Genomic DNA, 21,808 nt, shown 5'->3' on the forward strand with positions numbered 1-21,808 from the left:
CTCGTTTAGCGCAACTGAATTACTTTGAAGTTCGCGCTGCAGCCTTGTGTTCTGGAACTTGCATCCTGCTGAAATAAGCGTGCACACGCTCTTCCGGTCTGGACCCGGAGAGAAGGTCCTGCGACACCATCTTTGCCGTGGCTGCCCCTCTGACAGTGTGTGACAAGCAGGGATGGTTTGCCACTACAACTACAACTAGCCTGTTAGGCTGAAGGTGGTGGGCTGTGGTGAGGTGTAGTTGGATGACAGGAGTTTGGAGAGCTCGTTCCACAGGGTGGAGACGAATTGGGCTTCTCGGTTGGTCATTATGTGCACTGGGACACTAAAACGGGAGATCCAGGCAGAGAGGAAAACCCTGGTGGTGGCATCTGGATGGGGGCAGCCTCTGAGATATTTGTCCACCATTGTGAGCAGGCAGCACAACCCTCAGGAGACTGGCAAGAGGCCAACTATGTTGAGGTGGACGTACTGGAACCTGCAGGTTGGAGCGTCAAACTGCTGGACGTGGGGCTTGGTATGTCACTGGACCTTCACAGTCTGGCATTTGGTACAGGTTTTTGCCCACTCTGTAACCTGCTTCCATAGATCATGCCAGACAAGCCGAGTATCGTATCAAAAACTGTTCTCTATCATTGGGCAGAGACAAGCATTCGGGATTGGTCTGTGGAGACGTCACAGAGGATAGTCTCCCCATCGGTGTCCAGTAGGAAGTCCTGGAGCTGCAAACCATTGACTGCTGTCTTGAAACTGTGTGTCTTGGGATCGTCTTGCTGGGCTCGAGCCAGGTCACGATAGTCGATGCCCTGCAACAAGGTGTGGACCATTGGCCTGGGGAGTGCATCAGCAGCAACATTTTGTTTGCCCGAGAGGTGGCGAATGGAGGTGGTGAATTCGGAAATGTAGGATAAATGCTGCTGCTGGTGGGCAGACCATGGGTTGGAAGACTTGGAGAAGGTGAACGTCAGCAGCTTGTAGTCCGTGTAGACTGTGAACAGCCACCCTTCAAGAAGTATTGGAAATTGTGGGCGGCAAGGTAGAGGGCTAGCAGTTCTCTGTCGAATGTGCTGTACTTCATTTCAGGTGGTCACAGGTGGTGACTGAAGAAAGCGAGAGGTCTCCATGTGCTGTCCATGAACTGTTTTAGGACCGCCTACCACCTTATTGGACATGTCAATTGTGAGGGCCGTTGGTATGTTCATGAATGAGTGGACCAGCATTGTCGTGTTAGCCAGGGCCCCTGTTTTTTTTTTATGAAGGCGGTTTGTGCCTCGTCTATCCACGTGAGTTCCTTCGTTACATTAAAGCGAAGAGTGGGCACATGATGTTGGCAACTGTGGGGATGAACTTGTAAAAATTCACCATACCCACAAATTCTTGCAGTCCCTTCAGTGTCGTCGGTTTAGCGAACTGCCATATAGCCTTCACTTTGTCGGGCAGAGGAGTGGTGCCATCTTTGGTAATTTTGTGACCCAAAAAGTTGATCTCCTCAATGCCAAACTGGCACTTTGCCGGGTTAATGGTGAGGCTGACTCAGAAAGTTGGTTAAAAAGCTGGCAAAATGTGAAACCTGCTCCTCAGGAGTCTTGCTGGCTACCAGGATATCGTCAGGCTAGATGAAAAGGAAAAGCAAGTCTCTACTGACCGCATCCATGAGGTGCTGAAGGGCATATGGAGAAACTAAAAAAAGACGAAAGGGGGTGATGATGGCGGTCTTCTGGACACCATAAGGGTGAACAGGAATCTGATTGTATCCTCGGATCAGGTTGACCTTAGAGAAGAGCTGTGCGCCATGGAGGGTTTGCTGCAAAAATCCTGGATGTGGGGAATCGTTGTGGATGTAGCTGTCTGGCATTGTTGCATCCTTGAGGCATCTGTAGTCTCCACAAAGTCTCCAGCTTCCATTGGACTTGGGCACTAATTGGAGGGATAGTTCATGGACTGTCGGAACAGCGGATGATGCCGAGTTCTTCCATGCATTTAAACTCTTCCTTGGCGAGGTTGAGTTTGTCAGGAGCTAGATGATGGGCTTGAGAATGCAACGCAGGCCTGGACATGCCAAGGAGCACCATCTGGAAAGTCTCTGTGTAGACTAATCGTCCATCAGTAGAGAGTGTGCACATAAGAAACCTGTGCCTAATAGAGGCTTGTCAATGGAAGCCAGCATCAATGATTAATTGAAAGTAATCTCACTGAAATGCTCCCAATGTATAGGATGTAGTCCATGTTTTTCCAGGTCTTGACCTGGATTTTTGTGGTCAGAGGTCACTTTTTGACAACTTTGTTTAGCATAATGGTCTTGTGAATTTTGAGTGCAAAATCCATTCTTTTGTATGCTTTGTGAATGAGTCAACAATATTTTAAAGTTCTGCTTCCAATCACATGCAAACACAAGTGTCTCCTGCATTTTGCAAATTGATAAATACAGTGTCAATTTTTTCATTTAAGAGGAGGCTGGATATGAACATAGATAAGAGGGCTTGGAGGGTTATGGGCGGAGAATAGACGGGGGGAGCTAGTGGAGTTGTTTGAGTGAACTGGCGTGGACTTGAAGGGCCGAGATGGCCTGTTTCCAAGCCATAAACTGTTATATGATTTTAAAAGCAAAGGCGAGAAATCAGACTGCTCAAACTACAGGTGAATCACGCTGTTCTCCATTGCAGGCAAAATCTTCGCTAGGATTCTACTAAATAGAATAATACCTAGTGTCGCCGAGAATATTCTCCCAGAATCACAGTGCGGCTTTCGCGCAAACAGAGGAACTACTGACATGGTCTTTGCCCTCAGACAGCTCCAAGAAAAGTGCAGAGAACAAAACAAAGGACTCTACATCACCTTTGTTGACCTCACCAAAGCCTTCGACACCATGAGCAGGAAAGGGCTTTGGCAAATACTAGAGCGCATCGGATGCCCCCCAAAGTTCCTCAACATGATTATCCAACTGTACGGAAACCAACAAGGTCAGGTCAGATACAGCAATGAGCTCTCTGAACCCTTCTCCATTAACAATGGCGTGAAGCAAGGCTGTGTTCTCGCACCAACCCTCTTTTCAATCTTCTTCAGCATGATGCTGAACCAAGCCATGAAAGACCTCAAAAAATGAAGAAGCTGTTTACATCCGGTACCGCACGGATGGCAGTCTCTTCAATCTGAGGCGCCTGCAAGCTCACACCAAGACACAAGAGAAACTTGTCCGTGAACTACTCTTTGCAGACAATGCCGCTTTAGTTGCCCATTCAGAGCCAGCTCTTCAGCACTTGACGTCCTGTTTTGCGGAAACTGCCAAAATGTTTGGCCTGGAAGTCAGCCTGAAGAAAATGGAGGTCCTCCATCAGCCAGCTCCCCACCATGACTACCAGCCCCCCCACATCTCCATCGGGCACACAAAACTCAAAACAGTCAACCAGTTTACCTATCTCGGCTGCACCATTTGATCAGATGCAAGGATCGACAATGAGATAGACAACAGACTTGCCAAGGCAAATAGCGCCTTTGGAAGACTACACAAAAGAGTCTGGAAAAACAACCAACTGAAAAACCTCACAAAGATAAGCGTATACAGAGCCGTTGTCATACCCACACTCCTGTTCGGCTCCGAATCATGGGTCCTCTACCGGCACCACCTACTGCTCCTAGAACGCTTCCACCAGCGTTGTCTCCGCTCCATCCTCAACATCCATACTCGAGATGGCAGAGGTCGACAGCATCGAGTCCACGCTGCTGAAGATCCAGCTGCGCTGGATGGGTCACGTCTCCAGAATGGAGGACCAACGCCTTCCCAAGATCGTGTTATATGGCGAGCTCTCCACTGACCACCGTGACAGAGGTGCACCAAAGAAAAGGTACAAGGACTGCCTAAAGAAATCTCGGTGCCTGCCACATTGACCACCGCCAGTGGGCTGATATCGCCTCAAACCGTGCATCTTGGCGCCTCACAGTTTGGCGGGCAGCAACCTCCTTTGAAAAAGACCGCAGAGCCCACCTCACTGACAAAAGACAAAGGAGGAAAAACCCAACACCCAACCCCAACCACCCAATTTTCCCCTGCAACTGCTGCAACCGTGTCTGCCTGTCCCGCATCGGACTTGTCAGCCATAAATAAGCCTGCAGCTTACGTGGACATTTATCCCCTCCATAAATCTTCGTCCGCGAAGCCAAGCCAAAGAAAGAAGAATATATATATATATATATATATATATATATATATATATACACACACACACACATATATATGATTACTGAAGTTGAGGTGACTAGTTCTGGAGTATAGTCATTATAGATTGAAGAGCTCTCCTTGCATTTGAAAATTTAATTTGAGTAACATTGGATCAAGAAATTATTGAGAATCTTCTTAATACCCTTCTATCCCTTAATCCTCAAAAATTGGTTGTCCATTGAAAAAGGAATAAGCCTATTTTGACTTTGAGGCATTTTCCTAGATTTTAAAGCTTACATTCCCATTTCATTATCAATATTGTTCTACAACTCAATCAAATGTTTCAAAATGAATAATTCCCTACTTGTAAATAACAATTTAGAATTTCATTCATAAATAAAATCCTGGAGATTCATATCCCCTATTGCATTAAATTCTATAGAAACTCAAGATGGAATATTATCTAAACTAAACAATCATTTATAAATTTCAGTTGAGTTGCTTTATAATAATTCTTAAAATGAAGAAGACACAAGCCCATAATTCATACTTCCAAGTCAATTTTTACAGAGAGACCCTTGACATTTTATCTTCCATAAAAATTTCCTGACTGCCATGTTTAAATCCTTTAAAATTTTTGAAGGAATTGGAATGGGAATTGATTGAAAAAGATATTGAATTCTTGGGAAAAACATTCATTTTAACACAATTTACTCTGCCAACTAAAGTAATAGATCAATTATTCCACTTTTTAGAATCTGCAACAGTTCTATTAAGCAAAGATGAATAATTCAATTTATATACATTTTTCAAATTATTATCAATTCTAATACCTAAATATTTAATACCTGTCTCTGGCCACCTAAATTTTGTAGCTATTTTACAATCTGTATAATCACCCACAGCGAGGGACATAATCTCACCTTTTTTCCCCCCCATGAACTTTATATCCAGAAACTTCCCCATATTCTTTCAATCTAATCTGTAATTGGGACAGAGAATTTATAGGATCAGTTAAATAAACCAAAACATCATCAGCAAACAGATTAATTTTGTATTCTTCCTGATTCACCTTAATTCTCTTAATCTTAGAATCTTGTCTAATAAATTCAGCTAAAGATTCAATTGCAAAATAAATAAAGCCATAGACAAAGAACAACCTTATCGAGTTGATCTAGTTAATGGAAAAGAGCCATTAGTAGTAACTTTTTGCCAAAGGATTTTTATATAAAGCTTTAACCCAATTTATAAACGTAGAACCAAGACCAAACTTCTCCAATATTTTAAACAAAAAATCCATTCTAATCTACCAAAAGATTTTTCTGCATCCAAAGTTACTGCTACACTACGACCTCCTCTTTTTTGAAATAAATAAATTAAACTAATTAATATTGTCTGCGGAATACCCTTTTTAATAAATCAGGTAAATATTTTTGCAACGATTTTATAATCCTCATTCAATAAAGATATCAGATGATAAGATGCAGGATTTAACAAACCTTTATCTTTCTTTGGTATAATTGTAATTATCGCTGTTAGAAAAATAATCCAGTAAAGAATTGGATTCCATCACCTGCTTTAACACTTCCATAAATGGAGGTATTAAAAGATCCTTACATTTCTATAAAATTAAAATGCATAACCATCTTCTCCTGGTGACTTACCATTCGGTAATGAACTAAGCACTTCATTAATTTCTCTTATTGTAAAGGGGGATGGGAGATTTGTAACATTTGAAAGAATGAGGGAAAAATTTAATGTACCTAACAATACTTGATTTAGTTATTATCAATTTAGATTTTTTTTCTGGCAAAATAGGTCTTACTTTAACATTACCTAATCAAAGTGAATTAGAATTACTGATTTGTAACAATATTGTAAATAAATTTATTTCAAGAATGTATAATTTACTTCAAATTAAGGCCTCAAAAATTGGGGTGCATAAATCAAGATTAAGATGGGAAATAGATTTAAATACACAAATGATGAAAAGGATTGGATGGAGTTATGTAAGAATAATATGACTAAACTTATAATTATAGGATATAGGTTAGTTCAATATAATTTTTTAAATATCAATTATATTTGACTCCATAAATATTAAATAGATTAAATCCTGCTATATCAGGTTTATGTTTTAGGTGTAGATCTGAGATTGGAACTTTTTCACATTTGACTTGGCAATGTCCTAAAGTTAGACAATTTTGACTGGAGGTAGGTAATTTTTTGGAACAAATTACAGGGGTCAAATATTAAGGCTATAAGGCCAAAATTAAAATTAAATATTTATCATATTGAATTTGTGTTAATTGTTTTAGCAGTTTCTAAGAAATGTATTGCTATATCATGGAAGTTAGAAATAGATTTGGGTATGGAAAGATGGCATGCAGAACATCACAGTTGTATGCAATTAGAGAATATTATTTATAATCTGCAAGACAATATTTTTTGGATAATATGGAACCCATATTTTAAAAAAATTGGTTTGCATGTATGACTGGCTCTCTGAAGACCTCTTCTTGGTAACCTCCAATAGACTTTATTATATAAATGTTTTATTTTCTTGCCATCTTCTGGTTTTCTTTCTTTTCTTTTTTCTCTCTTTTAGAGGTGGGGAATGAGAGATGGGAGGGTGGGTTTGTTGGGTGGGATGTATAATTTTTTGAAACAAATTTTTGAATTGAATGTAATGTAACTATTATTGTAAATTAAATAAAATTGTAGTTTCTTGGGCAACTGAATTTCAGAAGAATGTTCCACAGTTGTTCCTGGTTGATGAAATTGAAAGGCTTTAGTGAGTTTGAGAAAGCCTATGTACCATTTTTTTTCTATTGGTTGACGGAGTGAGGATCATGTCTATTGTGCCACAAAGTGAATGGAACTCTCTCATTTAGGGAGAAATTTTTTAGTAGTTAAGGGGAATGGTGAATCTTGGTACCTTGGTGATGGCTTTCACTATGACTGTCACCAGGTAGGACCCCCCCCCCCCACCCTTTATTTGGCAAAGGTAATCTTGTCTCTTTTATGAAGGTAGTCACTATTGTAGGACCTGAGATCCTGGTATATTCTCTTCCCCAGGTGGAGAATGAAATTCTACATTTGTATCTGGAATTTTTCACTGCCAGATTTTAGTGTTTAAGCAGATATGTTGTCTATCACTGAGGCATTGTTATTTTTGATTTGAGATGTGGCTTTTTCAACTACTTATTGGTCAAAGGTGGTGGCAAGACTGACTTGAATAGATTGCTGTGGAATGGAGTTAAGGGTGGTCACATCAAAAATCTAGTCACTATTGAGAAGGCCTTAGAAGTGTAAAGTGTCTCTTATGTCTCAGGAGTTCACACTTGTTATTGGCGCTTGGGAAGAAGAGTGCTTGGGCCACAGATGGTTTTTATATTGCATGAATCCATGCATAATATGGCTGCTTGTGAATTGCTTTAGGTTGCTCTTTAGATCATAATGTTTCTATTGTCCCTCTACCTACAGGTGTCCATAGAGATTGTTTGTTTTTCCCTTTAATTAAGTTGGTACCTTAATCCAGGAGTGCCTTTACAGTTGGTCTGTTCTTAGATTTCCTGATCATTCTCATCAAACTAGTCCTGATTGTAGAAGCAAAGAGTCTCTTCACAAGTGCCTGCAATGGTGGATTTTGGAGTAGTCCATGAGCTGTGGGGACTATTCAGAATTTGACAGGTCTGTGACTGGCTGCATGAGAAGAACTCCCTTTGTGGGGGCCTTAAGAGCTCAACATTTCTTTTTTAATAGCTTATTTATAATTTTTCAATCAGTGTCAACAATCCATAATAATAAAAACACATTACATTTTCAAATTTTATATACAAGCTTCAACGTTGAGTCCAATTTTCATCCCCCCTTGTCTCCCTCCCTTATCCCAATTAATATACCCAGAGACAAAATTAAATAGACAATTACCCTGAAAAGAGAGATAGCAGCATTAAGTTAATTCCTGTAGCTTTTTACAGTGTTCTTTTGCCTTCCAGACATATTAGGGACATAAGGACCAAAAAATAAAACAAAATAAGTACACATAAAAATTTCTTATGAAAAAATAAGAACAAACTCAACAAAGACAGAAATCGTAGGATTTGTTGGGACCCCACCAGGGCCTCCAGGACTTTAAATTTTCATGACTTAACCTAATTAAGATGGATGGATGGATTTCCACCCCCCCTCCCCACCTCCAAGAATGGAAATAACAACACAGGTACGGTTGCCACATTTTAAGGAAGGTATTGTATTTCCTCCTTAAGTTGTAGGTAATTTTTTCCAAGGGAACACAGCTCGGCAGTTCGGCATTCCAGTGAGCAATGCCTAGATGAGAGTCTGACTTCCAAGTAACTGCTATGTACTTCCTGGTGTTACGAGTCCAGAAGAACCCAAAACCCAGCAGCAATAGATACTCACCAAGACTTAACCCCCTTCTAATTCTAAGTGCACTTGTATGTAATGTGTGAGTAAGTTCGGAAAAGTTATTTGGTTCACAATTCAATCTCACTTCTCATTCCTCCAAGTTCACTGGTTGCAGGCAATTCTTATACTGTGCACAGAATTTAACATTTATGAAATTCACCAGGCTTTGGTGCTTGAAAGGTAAATGGTAACTGCTCAGGAAGGTTCTTGTCAGTTTTCAGAGAAAGATCTGTTGTTCGCTGGAGACCCACAACTGATTCCTTTTTAATCAGCCACTTCAGCATCTTGCTGAAAAAACTTGCCCCATCAGGGTTCTCCAGATGATGACCTTTTTATATCAGGTCACCACAGAGTTCCATTTTGTTTCTCTTATTTCAAGTGAAACATTAGGACAGCCAGTCCTCTCCTCTTGCATGAACCACAAGGGCTTTGACCAGGCTGAACTAAGCACTCACAACCTGTTTTCCAAATGAGGTTTCCACAAGTTTGCCAGCTTGTCTTGTTCCAGTCCCAGCTGTGCTGCTGACTGTAAAACTGAAGAACTGATCTCTGTCTGTCTGTCTGTCTGTCTGTCTGTCTGTCTGTCTGTCTGTCTGTCTGTCTGTCTGTCTGTCTGTCTGTCTGTCTGTCTGTCTCTCTCTCTCGCTCTCTCTGTCTCTGTGAGAGAAAGCCTGTTTTACTCTCTCTGCTTACAAAACCACATGAGTGGAACATCAAGTTGCACTCCAGACAGTCTGCGGCTCCGACAAGTTCTTACATCTGTTGCCTTTTTGTAAACAACAATCCATTAGAGAAGTCTCTTGGGCACTCTGCAAAGCTTTTGCAAAGGCTTTGGGGCATGTCTAGTATGAGCAGAGCTCCAGTGTTTTAAATAAAATCTGTTTTAAAGTGTTTGTATGTGACCTACACTTAAAAACCTGCCCCAATTTATCTCCCAAAAACATATCTATATACAATACAAAACAAACACAACATAATCCGTCACACTGGTCACTGCTAAAGCAATCAACAGAAATTGGATTTGAAATTTGGACAGCTTCATCATAAGTCTTATGTCTGTGATGTTTCCCAACAGGCTGGGTCCTGTGGAAATTATTTATCTATGATTTTTTTTCTCTCTAGGACTTGGCTTAACTCTACCCAAAAGAGCCTCACTTTGGAGCATAACCAGGTTGAATGCATAAAGGACCCCATCTCTAGGCCACACCAAAAGCATTGATCTGAAATTTCTGGCTTAGCCTTGTTCATGCTTGATGGCTGTATAAAAACGGGCGATGTGTCAGTATACAGGAGTGAGATTGAAATCTTGGCTGATGGTGTACTAACAGCAACCTAGCACTCAATGTAACAAAAACCAAGAAACTGATTGTGGACTTAAGGAAGGGAAAAGCAGAGATGTGTGGTCCAGTGATCATTAGTGGATCAGAGTAGAGAGGGTGAGCAAATTTAAATTCTTGAGAGTCACTATCTCGGAGGACCTTACCTGCTTCCTTAGGAGTTTGAGGAGGGTGGATATGACATCGAAACCTTGGCAAATCTCTACAGATGTGTAGTGCAAAGAGTGCTGTGTGGCTGCATAACAGCCTGGTAAAGAGGCTGAGTGGAAAGCCCCTGCAAAAGGTCATGGACATAGCCCAGTACATCACAGGCAAAACTCTCCCCACCACTGAGAAAATCTCCATGGAACGCTGCCATCGGAGACCAGCAGCAATCATCGTGGATTCACACCACCCAGGACATGCTCTATTCTCACTGCTGCCATCAGGAAAGTGGCAGAGGTGCAACAAGTCTCATACCACCTGGTTCAGGAACAGTGGCTATGTCTCCACTGTCAGACTTCTAAACAACAATGAGAGACTCATTTAAGGCTTCTTACTTTACTCATTAATTATTTAATTTTTATTTACATTGCGCTGTCAGTTTGTTTACATTTTTCATTATTTACATTTCTCTCTTGTATATATATTTTTTTTAGTACAGTTTTTTGCACTGCCAATAAGTAACATTACTGCCTGGCTCGCAGGAAAAAGAATCTCAGGGTTGCGTGTGATGTCATTAATCTCTTCTGGCAATAAATCTGAAATCTGTCCAATGTAGATCACATGGTGCAGCAATGTCAGTTTCAAAATGTCTTTAGTTTCCAAGCTGTGATTGTGGAGAGGCAGCCAGGTCATTTACTTCAGAGATTATCCATGATATTTCACTTCTCAAATTTAATCAAATTTGCCTTTGGTGGTTTCTGTTAGGGTAGCTGTTCCTCACCACACTGGCTTAAATGGCAATGTCTTGATCCAGTAGCAAACTGGACCAAAGTAACTAGAGACCAGACTCTGCTGCATGGGAAATATTTGCACATAAAATTCAGGGTGGGGACACCTCCTCATTCACATTGATTCATGTTTGCTTATTCCCACCATGGCTCTGTCTGAAAATCCTCCATATTCCCAACCGCTGGCTCCAGTCACACTCTTGCCTATGATTATATTGAACTTGTCATGTAGCATCTGTTCTCTTGATCTCTGAGTCTAATCGCATATCTGCCCCCATTGCCAGTCCCTGGCTCTGCCTACATATCTGACCCTGTTACTTTAACACTGCAATAACCAGGGATGTCTACAAGTTGACCTACAGAGGAATATAGCAGCAATAATTATTTTTGATACAAAGATCTGAAAATGTGTGTGAATTAATCTTTGGATGGAAGTTATCCTATTTAGTAAGATGAAACTACCCTTTTTCCTCACAAACATAATTTTAAATTTTCTTGGTAATAAGACAGTTCTGATATCTTTTTTTAAATTTCAGATAAGGCCTTTACCTTGTCATGCGGCTGAGCCATTTTCCTGTGAAAGGCCATGTGGACGACGCTTGGCATGTGGAAATCACACATGTGCACTAGAATGTCATGCAGTCACCATAGTGAATGGAGATGATGAACAAAAGGTATCATATCCATTCAAAGAAGATTCTTGTGATCTTAAAATTGTGTAGTATTTAATATTTTCTGATTTGTTGTTTTCTGTGAAAATTATCTGCTAAAATTTCAGTTGTGATTTAATTCTTGGATAATTTCCTTTAATTTTTTATATTTCTCAAAAATGATATATTTTGTTTATATTAACCAGAATTTACAACTACACATTTAGTGTGTTGATCAATGGCAAAAATTGCTCGCAAATTTAGAAACACGCTTTATGTAAGTAACTCATGCTTGGGCTCCACAGAGAGCATAGAGGTTAGCGCAACACTCTTACAACAACAGCGACTTGCATTCAAATCCATTGTTATCTGTGAGGAGTTTGTATGTTCTCCTCAGGATTTGTGTGGATTTTCTGCAAATGATCTTTTTCTATCATATTATAATCAATCAATGGAGAGTCAGTGGATGTTATTTACTTGGATTTTTAGAACGTGCCATAGGTGAGGCTGCTAAAGAAGATAGGAGCCTCTGGTATTACAGAAAAGATAGAAGATTGGCTATCTGGCAGTAGGCAGGGGTCCTTTTCTGGCTGGCTGCTGGTGACCAGGGGTCAGTATTAGGTCTGCCACTCGACATGCTGTGTGATTTTAGATGATGGAATTGATGGCTTTTTGGCCAACTTGCAGATGGTACAAAGATAGATGGAGGGGCAGGTAGTTTTGAGGAAGTAGGAAGTCTGCAAAGATACTTCTGCAGGTTGGAGACTAGGCAAAGAAATGAGATGCAGGAATACAGTGTGGGGAAATATGTTCATACACTTTGGTAGAAAGAATAAAGAAGTAGACTTTTTTCCAAATGGAGAGAAATTTGGAAAGTGGAGTTTCAAAGTGACTTGTGTCCAAGTGCAGGATTGCCCCCAAGTTGACTTGCAGGTTAAGTCAGTCGCTGGGAAGGTAAATGCAATGTTAGTATTCATTTTGAGGGGACTAGAATATAAAGATGAAGATGTAATGCTGACATTTGGATGTGCTGGCATTGGAGAGCATCCAGAGAAGGTTATGAGATTGATCCTAGGGATGAAAGGGCTACCATATGAAGAGTGTTTGATGGATATGGGATTGAGAAAGCTGAGGGGAAATCTCATTGAAACATACCAAATGTTCAAAGTGCTAGATTGAGTGGATAGGGAGAAGATGTTTCCAGTAATGGGAGAGTCTAGGACCAGAGGGTACAGTCTCAGAAGTTTGTTCAGAGTGTTTGAAATCTGGAATTCATTGCTGCAGACAAAGTCAATAGATATGTTTAAAGCATAGGTAGATATTTTTTGATTAGTAAGCACATCAACGGTGAGAAGACTGGAGAATGGGTTTGAAAGGAAAAAATAAGTCAGCCATGATTTGAATGGCAGAACAGACTTTATGGGTTGAATGGTATTTTTCTGTTCCTAAGTCATGTGGTCTAAATCTCCAGCTGAAGAGAAACCAGCTTCCTTCACATCAAGTAGGAGGTGATGATAGTGACAGTGGGATCCAAGGAAATTGAGCACAATTACCAGTTGCTGCCAATCCCCAACAATGCCCACAGTCAAAGCACTAACCAGAGTACAGCTCTGAACCTTCCCAGTCTATATTTATTTGCATTCATGTTGCATTTTCTGTTTAAAATTAACTTGTCAACACAGACGTGTGGAAAATCAACATGACTACAGTTGTAGTAATGCTTAAGTTATGTTGTTTTGCTAACATAATGAAATCTAGATACAATGTCTTTTAAATTGAGTTTATTGGTGTAACCTCGTGTGATTTTATATTTAAAATTTCCAATTTGGCCATGAAAATTACTATCTTCCCCTTTAGAGTGTTGGTACCTTTGCAGTATGGCAGACGGTTATCATGGAATTTAATGTACATGGGTTATTCGTGCAATGTACTGGAATGCACAACTGTTTTCATGTTAGAAATTAGCAGGTAAATTGGGAGGCAAAGAATTTGTTCCTATTTGGAAACTGGTAGAAGTAGAGTGTTTTCATTAGAGGTCCTAATTTCACAGTCAAGAGTTGAAATGTTGCTCTACGTGTGGTTTAACCAGATATTCTTACGGTACTGGATTATTTGCTTTGTACTTTCCCACAAATAAATGTTAAGTACTGGCTAACCTATTACTGTACTTCTTTTCTGAACAAACTGATGATATTAATTCACTTGACCAGAGGTTAATACATATTAAATTGGTGAAGTTTTAACTTAGTTGAACTTATTCTCTCGTGTCTATTATAAATTTTAGTAACTTGATGACTAATGATTACATTACTTTAATATTGAATAGGCTGGTAAAGAATGTCAAGTGTGTGAAGAAGCGTGTTGCTATCCTCGGCCACCTGGTTGCATTCATCCATGCATTCTGCCATGCCATGAAGGTGCATGTGCTCCATGTTCACAGATGATCAGAACAAAATGTCACTGCAAGATGGCAAACCTCTATGTGGAATGCATGTATGTTGAAACTTTTTCTTGTTTGTACTGTTCGGAGGAGAAAGATATTAGCAAAGTGAGTCAGGCCATTATGAATACTTTTTAATCTGTTTGGTTAAGCTTAGTAACAATCATGAGTCTTTCATGTCACCATCTTCTTTATCCAATGGTCTAGCCCCCCTCATCTAAAGTCTTCACTAAAGAATAACAACTTTAGTAGTTATATATTCTGATATTGATAGAAAAATAGCTTGTCATTGCACAACACGGCTCTTAATTGCACTTCCTAGTCCTCCAAATAGCAAAAGACCAAACTTGATAAAGGGCTCAAGCCTGAAACATTGGTTTTATATCTTTATCTTTACTATTTAAAGGATACTGTTTGACCTTTTGAGTTTCTCCAACATTGTGTTTTTACTTTTGTTTTTCAAAAGACCTTTGTCTCCTGTCTTACTCACTGTAGTAAAACAGTGGCCTTCATTTTCACTGCAGCCTTGGTTCTTTCCTACTGTATCATGGTCATTCAAGCTTCTTTTTCTATTCCTACCTCTCACTTGAAACCCTGTGTTTTTGTTTCTAACAGTCATGAACTACCATCTTTTCCAAAATAGTGCCCTTTTCATGAAATTGTGTAGTTGTGCATCCTTGTTTTATTTCCACCATCTAGATTGTCAACATCTTTCTTTTAAGTTCATATTTTCACTTTTGTTATAGTCATCTGTTGAGTAGCTTTTTTGTCGATTACAGACAGATAACAGTTTGAGCCATTGGAATTCCTCACTTTGAATTATTACTTAATGAAATTTTAAAAAGGACTAAGGAAAAAAAATCACAATTATCCATTCGCTTGCCATTTTTACAGTTGTCTTGACCTCTGAAAAGATCATCTCATGTTACCATTGTACACATTTTTCCCATTACTTTCACCATCCAACCACCGAGTTTATCCTTCAATTGCCTCTCTTTCAACTTCTTCATTTTCAGCTGATATTAGCTCTTACATCTTCAATATTATCATCATTGCATTTCCAAGGTAACCAAAAGTGGTCTTCCACTTCTGCCGTCTTGGCAGTTACTATCTCTTTTCCAGTCATCCTGTTGTCTCTGAAGTATTGCCTTCTGGTTCTATTGTGCTCAACCTGGTGCAATTAACAATGAAAATAGTGTTCTGCTCAACATGTTTCTGACCACAGTGATCATTTTCAATGTTTAATTGTACTAGCCATTTCTGCACTGTATCAAGATGAAAATAGCATTGTTGGAGTCTCTGGTGACTGTTCTATCTTTTAAATACCCAAATCCCATAGCTCTTGTAATTCTCGCCTGTTTTTATCTTTGCAAAAATTATGCTTTTTGCATCCATTTATTAAATAACTAAAGTATTTTTGAAAAGAACCATAGAAAACCGCAGCACAGAAACAGGCCTTTCTAGTCTGTGCTAAGCTATTATTCTATCTAGTCCCTCTGCCCTGCACCCAGTCCATAGCCCTCCATCCCCTTCCCATCCATGTACCTATCCAAATTCTTCTTAAATGTTAAAAATGAGCCTGCATTCACCACTTCAGCTGGCAGCTCATTCCACGCTCCCACCAGTCTCGGTGTGAAGTTCCCCCTAATATTCCTCCTTAACATCTCACTTTTCACCCATAAGCCATGTCCTCGAGTTCTTGTCTCACCTAATTTCAGTGGGAAAAAAAACCTACTTGTATTTACTTTATCAATGCCTCTTATACTTTTAAATACCTCTATCAAATCTCCACTCATTATTTTGCACGCCAGATAATAAAGTCCAAACCTGTTTAACCTTTCTCTGCAACTCAATTCCTCAAGACCCATTGATAATCTTCTCTGCAATTTTTCAGTCTTATTGATATCTTTCCTGTAGTTTGGGGACCAAAACTGCATGCAATAAAGGTTGTAGTTAATATAATATTTACACCATTACACATAGAAATCTTGTATTAAAAAATTAAGAATACATTGCTAACCTGAAACATCTCATAGGTGACTATAGAATTGGAGTTAATCAGAACTGTGGTATCTGCTGACCTTTGTGGTAATTATGTTGAGGGCTGGCAGTGAATATGTATGTTTATTTAAGGAGCTGCTTTTGGGAAAAAATTTGATTAATATTCTAGAAATATGAGCCTAAATGACGCACAAAGCGGTTGCCTTGTGAATTAATTTTGTTGAAAACTGTTATGCTACAATTTTCTGTCAACATAATTCTTGTTATTTCTTTTAGGAACATGATTACAGCTGATGCTAAAACTAAAATTGGTCTGAATTCCTGCAAAAATCAATGTCCTAAGCAGGTATGTTCAAGCAAGATCCTTCAGGAGATAACTGTTTAAGCCTGTTAGAAAATTCAATAGCCAGCTGTTGTGTTACTGGATACTGCATGCATATTAAATATGACAAGGAATCAGCATTGTGGAACATTGATAAGAGTTGCTTGTATGTTCTATAAGTGATCTTGCAAAAAAAAAGATCAAAACATGTCTCTTTCTAAAGACCACTGATTTATTGTAAATATATATATATTTTCAATTGTATGCCTTTAATTTTTTTTCACTTATCAGTTTTCCTCCAAAGTCTATTTTTTTGGTCCTTTATGACTTTCTAAAGATAAAGTTAATTTATAACTTTATCTCAAGAAAGAATCCTCCCAGATGATTTAATGCAGAATGAGCCAGATCAATTGCAAACCAACACAACTCCAGATACAGTAAAATTCCCATTATCCAGCTCCTAAAATGATCGCAGGTGTCTGTTATGCAAATTTTCCCATTGACTGAAACTCGCACTTCCAATGCCCAACTAATACACCTGCATTAAAAATGCACTATTTGAAAGACAAAAGACAGTGTAAAATGGAAAGTAATTTGGAAAAAAAAATCAGTATTGTAGTCTTTAATTAAGTTCACTTTAATCTGCTAATTCCCGTAAGTTACAAAATTTAAATTTGAACTTTGGTCACTGATGCTGTTAACGGTGTTGAGCTAGTCGCTATGCTAACCCTACCACCATCATATTTAACCCCCACCCCTCCCCTCACACTGACAACCGACTCACCTCCACGCAAATGTCCCGGTCAGGCCTTGGCAAAGTTTAGGGGAGAATATGTAAAAATGTACTTCCAGCCTCTTAGCACCTGTAATAATCTTCTTCCCCAAAAATGGTTGTATAAATACTCCAGTGTGTGTGAACCGATCATTTGTCCAATCCAGGAAATTCTTTTTCTTTTTTTTTCTATATTTTTTATAACTATATATTACATTTATATCTTATTCTATGGTTTTTTTAGAGGGGGTATAAGGAGGGGAGTAGGAGAGGGCAAGGGCTGAGTAAAATCATCATGTAATCATTGTAATTTTAAATTTAATTATCTCTGTAAAAGTTTATTAATGTTTAAATATAATATTCCAAAAAAAGTGTCCTGGTCAGGCCCTCGGCACCTCCCGACTCAGCTCCAAGCAAGTGTCCTGGTCAGGCCCTCGGCACCTCCCGACTCAGCTCCAAGCAAGTGTCTGAGTCAGGCCCTCGGCACCTCCCGACTCAGCTCCAAGCAAGTGTCTCAGTCAGGCCCTCGGCACCTCCTGGCTCAGCTCCAAGCAAGTGTCTCAGTCAGGGCCTCGGCGCCTCCCGACTCACCTTCACGCAAGTGTCCCAGTTAGGCCCTCAGCTCCACCCAACTCATCTTCACACAAGTGTCCCATTTAGGCACTTGGTGCAACTTCCTTGTGCTGACAACCTGACTCACCACTATGCAAGTGTCCCAATCATGTTCCCATCATAATCTGATTCTCCTACATGCAAATGTCCTGATTTGGCCCTCAGCGCATCATCCATTAAATTCAAACCCTGTGGTTGCTGGTATTGTACGCTATGCTAACCATGCTGCTGTCATATTTAAGTTTACAGACAAAACCTTACCAAAATACATAATAATATATTAATAAAAATAAAGACTAACTAGGCAGGGATAGGGAGACACTTTGGGAGAGTTGTCCAAGTGGCATCGGATGGCTCTTCGTCCTGGGTGCTGCCACTTTATTCAAACATAACTTTATTTAAACTTTATTCAAACAGCTGCTGTGAGTGAAGCATGAACGAGGTGTTCTGCTGGCTGGCTGAATATTTGCTCCGATCTTCACAAAGGTGTTATGTGTTGCTTCGGAGACCTTTACTTTTACAATTTTAAACTTTGACTTCAAATTTTTACCTAAAGCGTTTACTTTTAAGTTTATTCATTTCCTTGACATTTTTGTCATTTGTTTGAGTTTCTGGTTGATTGAGTGCTGGATAAAGGGGATTTTACTGTACAGTACTTTTTATTTTAAATATGCTGTCTAAACCCTTCAAATAAGAGCTTTTTATCATTCCAGTGAGTGCATGATCATTCACTTAGGTGAGAAGAACCACTGTAAAGCCCTCTTAAATTTATTTTAATGGATTAAACTTGCACTTGTACCCTTCTCTACTTCATTTTTTAAAATGGCAACAAATAAAAGTTATCAAAATGAGAATGGGCAATCTGATTTTATTATTGGTCTATGTATATTTTTTAAATGGCCAATTGACTCTTCATGGGTGATATATTTTCTAATTACAGGTATTTGATTAATGTGTTATGGCACAGTTACCTGTTGCCTTAACTGGGTGACTGTTTTGTTGAGAAAGTGTCAGGTTCGGTGGGTTCAAAGAGACGAGTCTGAACTCCAGGGTTTGCAGTCAAACATAACTTTATTAACACAACAATTAATAGACAATTTATAAGGGAGCGTGGAACATACCCACACAATTTATAAGGGAGTATGGGAACCTATGTGTACAATTTGTAAGAGAGTGTGGGAACAAGCAGTACACAATTATTAATTCACACAGGTGATACAGTCATTCACACCCTATAAGCAGGGTTTATAAGTACCCTCTCGGACTCCTGAATAAGGGAAGTGGACTGGTACCATTGTACTCACAGGTGTATGCGCATGCTGTCAGACCCCTGCTCAATCAAGAGGTGGATCTGATACCAGTGTACCTGCAGGGGTATATGCATGCTCTCGGACCCCTGATCAGTTGAGAGAGGTGGCTCTACTGCCAGTATTGATCTATGGTAATTTGAGCTGTAGCAATACCACAGCTCAGGTTCAGTGACCCTTCCAAGCAATGTCTGCAGTAGTGACTAGCATGGAGTGTCTGGGGCTAGCACCACAAGACAGGTGCTAAGTGCAGGGCAATGCCAATAAGGACACAGTGATTTGATCCAGCCAATGGTAAGGTATGGACTGAGCCCAATCTTAACTGACATTCAACCTGCAATTTGTAGTTTTGTCTCGAACTTTGTAGCTTTGAGTGGAATAAAAAGTACACCACTGTTATACTCCCCATCAGCAATTGAGAGAGGCATAAACAAATGGGTTAAATTTAATACAAAATTTATTAATAAATGAACGATAATAAAATTAACCCAATAAATTTAACACCTGAATATCAGCCTTAATGGCAACTCTATTTAAACAACAATTATTATACGGCATATGTGGAAAAAAAAACCCAGACTATTACAGTCCAAGCAGAAATGCCACGAAAAATCACCAAAATTCCCAAAACAAAACCCCCATGTCAGTCACATCATGTCAGTCAAGAAGGATAGCTCAGGAATCTGGTATGTAGGCTTGGGATTATTTGTTTCCTTGCCCACTGAATCCAGATAACCATGGTCCCTATAGACTTTGAACCCTGTCAGGGGATCACGAGACTGGCTTGAGTTTCAAATGTGGCAACAACCACCTTTACTTTCTTCTCCTGAGAACTTTCACAGTGACCTCCTGGTCACCACATGAGGTTCACTCCTCTGAAGCCTTCTTTAGGGTTAAGAAGTGACCTTCTGTCATACAAGTCCTCTCCTTTGGACACCCTGGCTTGAGTGGTCCCATGACTCCTGTAACACTAAGTCCTCCTATTGAAAGGGGATGGGAGAGGCACTGGTCAGTTCCACACACACTCTGGGTATCAGAGTTCCCCAAACTGCTGTCAAGACAACAGTGCTGACACCCGTGTACAAAGTTGTTCAATCTTCCTTTTTCCACTGAAACTACTGCGTGAGCACACCCTCCAAAGCAACTCAGTGTGTGGCTTACTGAAGCTGCCAAGTTAGCACACAGTCAAACCAACTGACTGCCTGCAGTCCAATCCACCGACTAACCTCTTCAAAACCAGTGCGTTGGGCTTTTTGAACTACCCAGTGCGTACCTCCAGCTCTCCCCATTGGTGGAGAGAGGTTAACAGCCCAGGCTTGCTCTCCTGTGAGCCCATGGACTTCCAGCATGTGATTCCCTAGTGGTAGCGCAGCGCTACCACAGCACCTAGCAGCTGTCAAATCTTCTGCAGTAGGTTCAGTCTTGTCCTCAGTCAAAAATAAAATTGTCCATAACAACCACGTACTGACAGATGAGTTTCAGGTGGGGAGGCCATGTGACCACAAGCAATAAACGGAGTCCACGCCTCCTCCACACACAAGAGTGACATAGAGTCTCAAATGGCAATAACATAATAAAAAAAGACCTATTTTGTGTTATGTTATTATGAGTCAAATTAATATCATGAAATTCTAACACCACCTGGCAGGATTGTATTCAAATTTCAATGTTAAAATCAACAAACTTGTGAAAATGGGAGCATGAATTGTGCAATATCTGTTTCACATGCTGTGTCTACTGTGCCTCATTACCCAAATTGGCACAAGTAGTAATCCACTCTAAATGTTATTTCACACTTTCTGGTCAGGATACTGTACCATTTCATTCTGATGTATTCTTTTGGACAGAACAAAACTATTACCACAAGTGTGTGTATTTTGTATCACAACTCCATCAGTGGAGAAAAAAGCTGAAAAATACCATATCTGATAAAACATATAAAAATATTTTGCATGTTTTTATATTTACTGATGTATGATGAACATGATGTGCAAGAGGTTCTATCATTATGTGATGGAACCATTTTCTACAATAACGATGGATTTAATGGACAAATGTCTCATCCACCTGAGAATAGCATTTTCTTTTGGATGAGACACTGCTCGTTTTAAAGGCTGCACATGACCATCATTGCTACCCCTGCCCACACATGATGCTGATCAGTGGCCTATTTACTGGCCTTGAAACTTCCCTGACTCAAATGTCATGGCAAACTGACAAATTTGTGGGGTTTTTTTGAATGCGATTAACACAAGTCCCAGACCTACTATTGTGTATGAATGTCAGCTTTTGTGAAGATCCAACTCTTAGATTTTGTTTTATCCTGTTACTGTAAAATTATATTTTGAACATCTTATTGGTTGCAGACGACAGCTTGATAGTACCCAGTGATAAATATCAATGAAAGTATGGGCTTTGGGTACATCTATGATGGTGGGGGAAAAAAATCAAAATTTAGCAGGCATTATCATGGGAAATGTAACATTTATCCTGTACAATTCCAAAGACTGGGTTGGCAGGAGCAGACGTGTTCAGATTTCCAATATTCACTTTCATGATTAAACTAAAAGAAGCACATAGCTTTGAATATGTTAGCAATTCTGTTTCACTTTTCAACAACCTAAATTATTTGTTCTGGGTGAAGAAGCTTTAAATTACCCTGTGTCCAGCCAACAAAATTGCCAGTTTTATTCTGAATTGTTTGGTTAAAAGTTCTGGCTGAATATTTACAAACCCAATGACCGTGCTTTTTTTTTACAAAGTGTTTGTGGATATCTCTTTTATTTGGTACCCAGTGCTTGTTTATCCTTGGGGTGTAAACCAGAGGAAGAGTGTGGAACTACTGTGTTAG

The 21,808-nt window shown here is 39.6% G+C and overlaps 1 protein-coding gene across 3 annotated transcripts in view; it reads left to right on the forward strand.

The window, feature by feature from the left end:
• Positions 1-21,808, forward strand: part of nfxl1 (nuclear transcription factor, X-box binding-like 1) — a 119,409-nt gene that overhangs the window by 74,638 nt on the left and 22,963 nt on the right. For all 3 annotated transcript variants that reach the window (XM_069924723.1, XM_069924724.1, XM_069924725.1), the window contains exons 16-18: positions 11,390-11,527; positions 13,830-13,996; positions 16,221-16,290. In XM_069924723.1, coding sequence (XP_069780824.1) covers positions 11,390-11,527; positions 13,830-13,996; positions 16,221-16,290 — 375 coding nt within the window. The remainder of the gene's footprint in view (positions 1-11,389; positions 11,528-13,829; positions 13,997-16,220; positions 16,291-21,808) is intronic.

The sequence above is a fragment of the Narcine bancroftii genome, chromosome 3, assembly GCF_036971445.1.
Source record: "Narcine bancroftii isolate sNarBan1 chromosome 3, sNarBan1.hap1, whole genome shotgun sequence".
NCBI classification, from domain to species: Eukaryota; Metazoa; Chordata; class Chondrichthyes; order Torpediniformes; family Narcinidae; genus Narcine; species Narcine bancroftii.